At 43.7% G+C, this 11,775-nt stretch overlaps 1 protein-coding gene across 1 annotated transcript; it reads left to right on the forward strand.

Annotated features, from left to right (window-relative positions):
- Positions 1-1,608: 1,608 nt before the first annotated feature.
- On the forward strand, positions 1,609-11,037 carry ISCA2 (iron-sulfur cluster assembly 2). The gene is made up of 4 exons (XM_035108585.2): positions 1,609-1,697; positions 4,651-4,816; positions 5,567-5,682; positions 6,525-11,037. Exons 1-4 carry the CDS (start codon positions 1,639-1,641, stop codon positions 6,697-6,699), a joined length of 516 nt encoding a protein of 171 aa, XP_034964476.1. The 5' UTR covers positions 1,609-1,638; the 3' UTR covers positions 6,700-11,037.
- The last annotated feature ends 738 nt before the right edge of the window (positions 11,038-11,775 follow it).

Consider the following 11,775-nt stretch of genomic DNA (forward strand, 5'->3'; position numbering starts at 1 on the left):
GTTCAAGTCTTGCAACATCTGGAGGGCCACAGGTTCCCTATCCCTGCTATAGAGCAGTAGGCTGTACGAAATTACTTTTTTTAACCTCACTTGCATTTACACAAATTATCACTAAGGCAGCAATCTTATGCATATTTACTGGGGGTATGCCCAGTTGGGGAAAAAGGGAGAGGGTTACAGTATTTACAAGTGCATGCACAAGATCGCTCTGAAACTAATGTGAGTTGAAATGGGACATAGGCATGCCTACTTTTTTTATATACATGTAGATCAGAAGGTCAGCAGTTCGAATCCCTGCGATGGGGTGAGCTCCCATTGCTCGGTCCCAGCAGTTCGAAAGCACGTCGAAGTGCAAGTAGATAAATAGGTACCGCTACAGCGGGAAGGTAAACAGCGTTTCCGTGTGCTGCTCTGGTTTGCCAGAAGCGGCTTTGTCATGCTGGCCACATGACCTGGAAGCTGTTCGCCGGCTCCCTCTGCCAATATGAGCGCTGCGACCCCAGAGTCGGGCACGACTGGACCTAATGGTCAGGGGTACCTTTACAGTAAACCTCTGGAACAGTGATTGCACTGTGCCTTTGTAAGAATACAGTTTAGGACACTTGGTACTTTGGTTCATTGGCAAGTGAGACGTTGGGCAAGTGAGACATGCAAAATAGGGAAGATCTTACCTTTATGAAAAAAATTATCATGGGGCGGCTTCCTACAAGCTGGCTATAGGGATGCTTGATAATCAAGCTAGGCCATGCAACCAGTTCATAGGCATATATTTTCAAAATTAAACCCCCTTTAATTAGGTGGGATATACCTAATTTACTGCATCTATATTCCACCTTTCCCTCCAAGGAGCTCTACATTGTCCTCTCCATCCTCATTTAATCCCCACAACCTTGTGAGGTAGGTCACAGCAGAGGCAGTGACTGGCCCAGGTGAGCTTAATGGATTTGAACCCTGATCTAACACATCCTAATTTCACACTCTTAACCGCAACACCTCACGGGCTCTCACCCTGAAGCAACAGTGAATGTAGGTCGTGGAAATATGTTCATTTGAGCTTACATCTGAGTAAACATGCTGTACCCTAAGGCAGACACCCCCAAACTCGGCCCTCCAGATGTTTTGGGACAACAACTCCCATCATCCCTAGCTAACAGGAGCAGTGGTCAGGGATGATGGGAATTGTAGTCCTAAAACAGCTGGAGGGCCAGGTTTGGGGGTGCCTGCCCTAAGGAATGGGAGACTTGTGCCCCCCCCCCATGTGGCTGGACTCCCGCCAGCCCCAGTCAGCATGGCCAAGGCTCTGAAATTTTGGTTGCTTAAGCCTAGCATCATCCGGAGCGCCCCAGGCTCCTTCCTACGCGCGCCTCAAACTCGATACACAACCCCAACAGTAGTGGGCGTGGCCGTACGCACGCTTCGACGTCACAGCGAGACCCAAAAGAACTTACAGTAAAGGCAAACGAGGACACTTCCGCCCGGCTTCTCCCGGCTTCACTCGGAGGCACGTGATCTTCCCCACTCCTCCCCTCCCCTTCCCAGTGGAAGCAGCCTCTTCGGTTCCCCGTACGTTCCCTTCGTTGTCTGGGCGGGACATATGGCCACGCCTCCGCCAATAGCAGCGCTGCTAGGCGGATCAAGATGGCGGCGCTGGCGGCGCTCGCTAGCTTCAGGGCGCTGCGGCTTTGCGGGCAGAGCAGGTAGTGGTGGGCCTTTTCCCTTTCCGTGCTTTGCGACTGTCGGTTAAGCGAAGAGGAACGGTGTTCCCGGCGGCGAACGCGGGCGAGGTGTCACCCCTTGTTGGTTTTCAATGCACGACACAGCCGGGGTTTCCCTTTCGCAGTCGATGGGAGATACACATTCACACACACACGCTCCTCTCGTATTCCTAGGCGCCCTTATTCTCCTACCCCAAACAGGGGGTCGGGAGATTTGCCTCCCCCTCCCGTGTCCTATAGGTCCCGATAGCTTAAGTCCAGGGATCCCAGAGAATCGCCATGGCGACACATCGAACAAACACAACCGTCTATCTTACTAGGGAAATATATGTGGTGTTGCAAAGTTTGCCAACCGCACCTGCTTCTTCTCAGAGGCAAAGGCTTTTAGAGCGTAATATTCTCTTATTGTGGGAACAAACAAGTAAATGGGCAAAGCGCTGCGACTGGTTGTGGTGGGTCATATCTGGTTCTGGTACTGCAGGTGGAGAAAACGAAGGCAAGAGTTTAATTCCAAGACAACCAACAATAAGTCTCTTGATAGCACCTCTGGTTAGAGAGCGGTGCTGATAACGCCAAGGCTGCAAGGTTCTCTCCCCATATGAGGCAACTGCATATTTCTGCATTGTAGGGGGTTGGACTAGATGATCCCTAGCATCATGTTGTTGGAGGATGCCATGTTAATTCAGTGACTGAGCATTTCACTGCTTTGCAAGGAGGGGTAGGTTTTGATTCTTAAGGCATTTAGATGTTTAACTGGCAACAGTGTTGTTGGAGGCAAGTCTCCTGTGCAGTATGTGCAGGGTTACATCAGTGATACTGATGACTGTGACTTATAAGGTGGCTCTCTATGCCCTGGCAACTAGGACAATTAGGAGGAAAGAACTGGATGGACTAGTGGTCAATTGCAAAGGGGTCTCTGAGATCTAATTTGCACATTTTATTTGAGAATTATTTTTGATTCTGTGTAGTAAGAAATTTTGGTGGATATGATCATGGTTTTACCGCATATGTAGCAACTGCTGGGGTTTTCCCCCCTCCTTCTTCTTTGGATGTTGCCATGGCCTTTGGGTAGTGCAATAAAAATATTAAATTTAAATTTGCTCATAAAAAACCCACACTTGTGCCTTAAGTTGTAAACTATCTGTACATTCAGATGCATGCAACTGTGCTGTTAGGCACTTGTCAGCAAACCTGCAAAGAAGACATGCCTAATGATGTTCTGTTTTCATTTGTTATTTAATACCCAAAAGTCTTGAAATGTCAGGAATTACTTTCGTTTCACTACATTTTGTGGGGGCACATAGTGCATTTAGGACTGTAGCTTAAATCTGTTTCCATGTTTGTTTTTAAAAAAATAAAGTTGAAGTCAGTGGTACTCTTGTTAGTATAAATGCTTGTTCTTTAATGCTCTGGGGGCTGAAACAATCGTGCAGAAAGTCTATATATTGAGCTCAAGAGTTCTGAGCTGTAGTAATGTTACGGTATATCACTGAGAGAAAGATTCATGGAACAAAACAGTAAATGGTCCAGGGAAGAACAAAGGGATTGTTAAGAAAAACTGAAAGAAAATGAAATGAAGCGCTCTTTTTGTACTGTACAGTATAATTACCCTGTGTGTCTCAACAGTTTGAAGATTGTATTGAGGCCAGCAGCTTAGCAGGGTTCAGGCAAGGTTCAGGCATATGGATAATGACAGCAGTACAGTGGGGAAAATAACTACAGATGATGGTTTGGTTTCTAATGTATCTATGGCCATCCAGAACCAGGGAGCAGATGAAAATAAGCAGTGCTAATTTCAGTCAAAGGTTTTACCATTTCTGCTCTATAATGTGTGTGTATGGGCATATGCTTCTTTGTTTCTATAAGAATTAAAATTGTTATAAGGTTGTTATAGACAACAGCTCCTCCCTCCTGATCAAGGAATAGCCAGCTCTGTTGCAGTCAATCTCCTATAGCTATAAGGAGGAAAGACATTTATTATGACTTCAGCACCAAAGTAAACTCATGAATAGCGAGCTAGAAAAAGGTTTCTTTGTAAAATGAGGAAAGGAAGGGAAGTGTTCACATGACAGATGATGACTAACCAAGAGCAGGAAGCACACGACTTGGAACAATTGGTGTATGTTCAGCCCTTTGTGAACTTAGTCCCAACCTAACAGTAAATGCTTAAACACCATATCATAGGAATCGGTTGTTTAGGATTCAGACAGGGATTCAGGCCTATTCCACAGGGTGCAGTATTTTCTCTCTTGTCTCCCTCCCTCCCTCCAGTATTCAGGGTCACATCACTTATTCTCTCTTGCCCGAGTGAAAAGGTCCAGAACAACAAGCATTCTGTGAAAGATCCTCACTTTTGTGCGCTGGATTCTGTTTTCTGTCTAAGAGGATACTTCTTACTACAGGTTTCTTCTCCCTTGCTTAATGAGTAGATCATTAAGAGACAGAGTACTGTATCAGATATTCTTTCTCACTCAGACAAGAATTTCTAATTGAGAGAAAGTAAGAGACAGAGAGGGGGGGGTACACTCTCGCTCACTCACTGATTCTTGTTGCCTCAGTCTTCTGTAAATGCTTTCTCTAGTTCCACAGTTTTGCTATTGAAACTCATAGTTAGGAAGTATAGCAGGCATGGCCAAACCTGGCCCTTCAGCTGCTTTGGGACTACAGTTCCCATCATCCCTGACCACTGGTCCTGTTAGCTAGGGATGATGGGAGTTGTAGTCCCCAAACAGCTGGAGGGCCAAGGTTGGCCATGCCTGAAGTACAGAGTCAAAGTTACCTGCCTTTGTGTGTTCAGGTTTGATTGGGGGGGGGGTATATTTCTGACCCTTAGCTTAAAAGTCCCTCAATCTGTCTGTAGTTGTTTCCCCCATTTATTGCTTTTACACTACCTCCATTCCTTGGATCTTATTTGTTCCTTAACTTTCCCACACAGCCATTCTCTTCCTCACTGGCATCTGATGAAAGCCCCATCCTGCACCACACAGAATGGTGCCTCCATGCCAACGATAAGAGTGCAGTGGGTTGCATCCTCTGCCTCTGGAGAGACCTTGACTGATTCCAACGAGGGGCAGATTTACCTCAGCGAGAACTGTGTGAAGGTATGGCTTCTTGGAAAGCACCAGCTGTATGTAGCATCTGTAGTGTCTTGATTCCTCCTGAGCTGCAGTATGATGTGGTGTTTGGTGCAAAAATGTCATAAAAGAATGTATATGTGTAGCTGAGTGTGCGGTTGCTTTAATCCAAAAAGTATGCATATTATTAGCCATCTCCATGGCCTGTCCACATCAGAGAGGCATAATTTGATGTGGCTGCACGTGAGGGTTGGTAATTTGCAGTAGCATACAAACTGTGATACAACTAGTAGTGGGGTACTCAATCCAGGCTTAGCAAAAAGTGAAAAGGCCAGGCATGTTCTGTAGTGTCAAAGACTGGATGCGAATCAGTCCTTAACGTTTGCAGCAATGGCAGCACTTTCACCCAAGGCACTCCAAGTGTTCTCTTTGAGTTCATGTGAAAGAATGTGCTGCCAGGTTGATTGGTGCTACGTGCCTTTCCCGTGTGTGTTTTGCTTTAGGTTGCTCCAGGCATCCCCAAACTGCGGCCCTCCAGATGTTTTGGCCTACAACTCCCATGATCCCTAGCTAGCAGGACCAGTGGTCGGGGAAGATGGGAATTGTAGTCCAAAACATCTGGAGGGCCGAAGTTTGGGGATGCCTGGGTTGTTCTGTATTTGGCACTTACCATCTCTTTGAGGGATCTTGCTAGTTTGATGTTGGATTTCAAGTGATTGCTAAATATTTTTGTATGAATCTGATCCACCACTTAGCGTTCTTTTCCTGTTTCAACAGAGACTTTTGGAGATTGCAGGAGCATCTGAGTTTCTGAGGCTGCATGTAGAAGGAGGTGGCTGTTCTGGTTTCCAGTACAAATTTTCTTTGGATACAGTTGTGAATTCTGATGACAGGTAAGGGCATAGGTTCCTGTGTGGTGGAGGAGAGAGAACTTTAGGGGAGGGGTGAGAGGGAGAGAGCGAGCAAATGATTGAATGAGGAATGAATATCCTATTATATAGTGCAGATAATCCCGTTGTACTGTTTTCCAACGCTATAATTGTGCATATCATTTCCAAGCCTCCTGGCAGCACAATGCATTCAGTGTTACAATTACCCCTAAATGCATGCATTCTGCTTTTCTTTTTCACTTAATGATTCAGGTTAACTAATACCGCCATGCAAAATACATATAATAATCATCTAATCAACAAGGTAAACTAAAACAACGAAGAGTCTTATGGCACCTTAAAGACTAATAAATGTATCGTGGCATAAGCATTCATAGACCAGAGTTCATTTCATCGGATGCACAAAATACCACAATGAATGTGTTTGTATCTAAGGCTCTGTTGCAGCAGACTAATTCAGCTACTCACCTGGAAAAGATAAATCTAAGAGAGGTGCTTAGGCCAAATCAAAAGCTTCTTGAAGAAGCAGGATTTTCATCCTCCTCCTGAAAAGCTGGCCAGACAAAGGCAGGCCTTTCTTGAAAGGGAGTTCAAGAGGTGTGGAGATCACAGCCAAGAAAACCCTGTCTCCGTTTTTACCAGTGAGAAAGATGGAGTCTTGGCAAAGGGTTCACCTGCCAGCCTTGAAGGATAAGGGGGCTTGTGATGGAGTGGGCATTCTCTAAGATCTTGCTGATTGTAACACCTATGTTTGAGTGTGACCTGGAAGTAGGGGCAAATAAGATCTTGGATATGTATCTATTGCATTTCAAAATCACTGCAACTATCTGTATCTCCTCCTCCAGGATTTTTGAACAAGGTGGTGCCCGAGTGGTTGTGGACTTGGACAGTCTGAGCTTTGTGAAAGGGGCCATGGTGGACTTCAACCAGGAGCTAATTCGCAGCGCATTTCAGGTGGTCAACAATCCACAGGCAGAACAAGGCTGCTCTTGTGGATCATCCTTCTCAGTTAAGCTTTGAACAACCATCTCCATGTGGACCCTAGTGGATGCTGAGTGGCATATCCCTTTTTCATTATGTTCAGCTTCCAGCAGCAGCTGGTGTAATCAGTTGTATGGTACCATGCAAATAGTCTGGACTGAGTCTCGTATAAGAACTGATCTCTCCATGATTAGGTGTGAAGTGGGCTGGGCACCTATGTTTTCCTTAATCCCAAATGCATCTTCTCAGTAGGATCCCTGATGACTCGCTGCATAGCACTTGATCACCTTGGGAGATATGTGTACATACTTCTGTAATTTAACATATTTTGGTTTTTTGAAGTTATTTTCCACAGCATGTAATTTTCATGTATGTTAATAGTCATCCCCCCCCCGTATTTTCATTTGTACCCTGATGAATGCATGGCTGAGTTATTGGGGCCCACAGTTGCTCCCCACACATTCAAAAGCACCTGTTGCATGGTGCCTATATGCATTTGAATGCACGCAGGATCCTGTACGGATGATCTGGATCCCTGGGGAAAGGAGTGTTGCTATGTACAAAGTTTTTAAGGATTGTCTTGCAAGGGAATTTTGTTGTGAGGATGTTGTGAGTTCCAAATGGGGAGAAGGTTATGTTGCACATGTTTCATAACTTAAGGTTTCCTTTGTCCTTTTGCCTTCTCTAAATGGTAAACAGGAGGCATAAAAACCCCCCACTTGTTTCATCTTTTGGCCAAGAAGCTCAGTATTGTTGTTGTTTTAAAGGAAGTGTTGCTTAATTACAGTGCTAAATCATTAATGCCTTGACTCTGTTTCTCCTTTAAAATCACATGGGAATTGAAAGCTTCATTTTTGGAATAGAACTGGACTGAGTAGCACTGCATGCCTCTAGATAATTTTTTGTTTCTTTGGCCACAAAGGAAATCCTGTATCTAATTAGTGGACTTTTGGAACGCTATTTGGAGGGGTATTTATCTGTGAAGGATGTGCAACTGAGTATTGGTCATAACATTTTATAAAGTGCCTACATTTGTGCATCGTTCTTTGTAGTGACCTTTGTTATTGCTCAGCTGGGACTGATCCCCCCCCCAATGAACCTCAGCTGCCTTTTGGATTAGAGAGTTCTTCCTATTGTCGGGTTTAATTTCTTACAAGTAACAAAATGTAAGCTGTATGTTTCCACATGAGAGCATAAACCATATAGATGAATTATCAGTTCATTTGTTGTGTTCAGAAAAACTAAGGTAGTTAATTATGTGGCTTGCCTGTTCCTAAAAAAAACATGTAACTCATATTTGCTTATTTTCTTTTATATCTGCCACCTGTTCAGTTTTAAGGAAGCAGACATGCTTGTTTGAAGAGCGCAACTCATTTTCTGGCGGGTCTGACACATCTACCCCAAGAAGGAATCAAAATCTAAAGTGAAGGGCATACCCTCTTTGAGGAATAGTGGGGAGAAGGAAGCCTTGACAGTGGTAGAGAAACTTGATCTCCTGCTAACCTGGAGGATTTGGGGGTGGGGAGGGGGTGTTAATTTTCCCACAGTATGGGGAAATGGTAAGTTAGAATATAAATCCCAGATCCATTTATCTGTTATCTCTAGCCATTTCTACATAAATGTCAATTAAGCCACCTCTTTTTCTTGCTCCTCTGCACTCGGCTACAACTGATAGGGTGCAGATTTGGATTGCCTATCTACTAGAATTTATAGCATTACTTCACTAGGGGGCACCCTTATACTTTGAGATGCAAATGGCTGAAGAAATTGCTTAAAAGGGTTGTTTCTTATAGTCCAAAATGCCTAGCATAGGGAGGTGGTGGTGTCAAGGTCCTGAAGTAGAGCAATGCAAAGGAGTGGCGAAGAGGGAGGGGCATGGGGTTGTTAGAGCCATTAACAAAGGAACACAAATGCAGTTGAGAAAGAGTCTGGTCACAAATTATTTCAGATTCCCTAGGCTATCTGAGTGTAATGCAGATTTGCTTCTGCTCCAAAGCATTCATGCCCTTAAAAACTTGAGAGCTTCCTGAATCTCCACTTACTATGTGAGAAGGAAGGCAGAGAGATGGTGTAATATTTTAATTGTGTTGAGAACATGCAATTTTCACTAAATGTTTTGCTAAGAGCTGTTGTGTTTTCAAAATTGCAGACAAATCAGGTGTCTGACACATCTGACCATACATGACATTTTCACTATATTGTGTATATTGGTGCAAACCAATTCACCTGAACATAACCATCATGTGTAGATTGCATGCATGCCTATTTTACCATATTTATACATTTTGGGCAAGTAAAACAATCCTGATTGTGACCTTCACCCCCTATAGGAAAAGCATTGTGAGCGGTGGGTGACCTTGGGTATGGATTTTCACACTCTAGAATTTCTTTCAAGTTGGCTTTGGTATTCAAGGCTTATTCTATTTGACTTAAAGTACACAGTTTCCTGTTTGAGTGTAGCAATCTTTTTTAGCTTCAAAGTATCTCCCAACCTTCCAGCATCAACTTGGTCCAAGGAAACCATTGATTGCTACTGCATCTGTGTTCAGCACCGATGTAGGAATGAGAAGAGTAAGTTCTGTTCTATGATCCAAATTGAGGTGTTCTCAATGTGGAACCCTCCCAGTGTTGTTGGACTCTTACTCCCATGAACCCCAGCTGATGGTCAAGGATGAAGGGAATTGTAGTCCAGCATCTGAATGGCATCATGTTGGCTACCCCTGATCTAAATGGTTTGTTTGGTCCTTACAATGCCAGCATTCTTAACTCTCTCAATGTGTAAATGATGAATATTGGAGAATTAAATACAAAACATAATTTATTGGCCTCGTGTTCCACTTGTCATTTTCTTCAGATGTAGAAAATGCTCGGTCACAGTCAGAAGAAAGGGAAATCTTATCATATTTGGGGCCTTTGACGTTTGATACATCAACTTTTGCTTGGGATTCTTTCAGCTGAAAGAATATCCCTGGGATGGGGCAGTTTAAATGTATTAGTGCAAGAGCTCACGCCAGAATTCTGAGATTATTTTTTGGTATGCCACCCTTCACGTTAATAATAATAATAATAATAATTCAGACAGCTAACAACATTAAATTAAAAGAACGTTGCAGATTGACCCAGATATATATGGAGTTTTGTTTTGTAGGGCGGTGTTGTATCAGAGCTAAATACAGGTCACAACCTATATACTTTTAAAATAAAGTTCCAAGCACGGTACTTTACAAACTGCAATATTCAAATATGTTTGGTACAAAATTCATTTTCCATATAATACCGGTATGTGGAATAGACTGTTATATATCATGAACACATTCTGTGTGTTCAGGCCTTCCTGCTAAACCTTTACTCCTAGATGTAAATGGAGCTTTCTTAAGTTTATACACCTGATTGTACCTGTACATGAACACACACACTTATGTTTGAATGCCAAAGTCGGGCAAGACCTTCTAGTGCCAAGAAGTGGTCTGCAAATACAGGTTGTCTCTGAGCGTGTTCTGAAGCAGGTCTTCTGCTTGTGGCCTCTGCTTCTTGGGGCACAGTCTTCTGCTTGTGGCCTCTGCTTCTTGGGGCACAGTTCCTGCATTCCCAGCCCAACACCTTCTTCAAACTGTTCTGAAGTCTCCCATGCTGAACCCAAACCAGAAGTGATAATTGGCAGTCTTGACAGGAGGCACAATCACCATATCAAACCCACCTTCTTGGGCTCAGTCCCATCCCACACCGATACTTGCAACGGTAGGATGTACAGCTGAAGTAGAAAACCAAACTTAGGGTAGCTCTTTATCTGCCCTTAGCTATGAAGAACATGGGTAAGAAGATAGTGTTATCATTAGCATGCATGCATTCCTTATTTGAAGGGCTTTAAAATTAGGCCTTTTTATGCAGTCCTCCCCTTGCTTTTGGGTAGTTTATTTTTAATGACAAGAGTTCCTGCTTTCAGCCTTTGTAGCCTATCAGCTCTTTGACTCATGTCCCCGTTTGGCTAATCAGGTCTCATTTACCTTTGACATCTTTTAGAGGAAAAGAATGGGCCATTACAGTTGCCTTGGAAACAGTGAGATTAAATGCACATTGCCATGGCAACCTGCCATGATCTTCAGCTTCTATCTGTGGGACTCTGTGTCTTCAACGTGGGGTGGGGGGTGGTAGCGATAAGGGATCTTCCATTGCAGAGACACAGTGTTTTGGCCATGGTACAATCACAGATGGATTGTAGTAGTCAGGAGTCCATGAGGAATACAGATGAGAATTGGTAAGTTGCAGTCTTGATAGGACTCACCTTATAAAACTCGCCTTAGTCCCAGTGGTCAACATGGCAAGCTTTTGAGTTACCCCGAAGTCTTATTTAGGCAAGGTGAAAACAAGTGTTGGGGAGAGAGAAGGGCAGGGGGGAGTCTGGATGTTGCAGGCATGAGGTCAACTTTTAAACTCTACAAAGATGGAGATTGCAGACTGAATAAGTCTCTACTAGGTGCATCAGGTTATGTGTCTAGCATCCTAGGATAAAGAAGCAATGGTTGCTCCTCATTTTTAAAAAACGAAGGCCAGTGTTACTAAGGTCTGTTCCACACCTTAAGTGAAAACACAGGTTCCTGAACAGGTAGAGAACATGAATAAAGAGAATCATGGCAGTCTTTGTATTAGGAAAGCCAGATAATTGATTTTAGGTGATGTACTAGGTAAAAGAATCAATTCAAGCCAAATTGTGTGGCTGGAAGGGATGTAACCTCACAATGTTATAGCCATCTTCAGGTGGTAGAAAATTATCTCGCTGTAGATCCAGCCCTGAACAGAATGTTTGAACCAACGTCATTAGCAATGGCTTGGACCTCTTCCACCACCACTGCCTCCTCAGTGGGTGACTTGAATTAAAAGTCTGGGCATCAGCAATCTCTGAGCGTGCTCCAAAGAGCTTGCAGGATGAAAATATTTTGCTGCAGTGAAAGGAAAGAGAGGAGATAAACAAACTAAATTCCGGGGCTGTCTATTCAGAATCCGTTTCTCAATATGGCGATGCATAAAGACAGTAGAGGCAACCAACCTGAATTCAAGATCAATGTTACGGTAAGACAGAGCTTTCCAAACTTTTCGTGTTGGTGACACATTTTTTAG

Source organism: Zootoca vivipara, chromosome 1, assembly GCF_963506605.1.
Source record: "Zootoca vivipara chromosome 1, rZooViv1.1, whole genome shotgun sequence".
In the NCBI taxonomy this organism is placed as follows: Eukaryota; Metazoa; Chordata; class Lepidosauria; order Squamata; family Lacertidae; genus Zootoca; species Zootoca vivipara.

Excerpts from the sequence above, each read along its gene's own strand:
- ISCA2 (XM_035108585.2), top strand. The coding sequence starts at position 1,639 with ATGGCGGCGCTGGCGGCGCTCGCTAGCTTCAGGGCGCTGCGGCTTTGC. Across the intron at positions 4,817-5,566 it reads TCAGCGAGAACTGTGTGAAG|AGACTTTTGGAGATTGCAGG; the intron begins GTATGGCTTCTT and ends CTGTTTCAACAG. Across the intron at positions 5,683-6,524 it reads GTTGTGAATTCTGATGACAG|GATTTTTGAACAAGGTGGTG; the intron begins GTAAGGGCATAG and ends CTCCTCCTCCAG.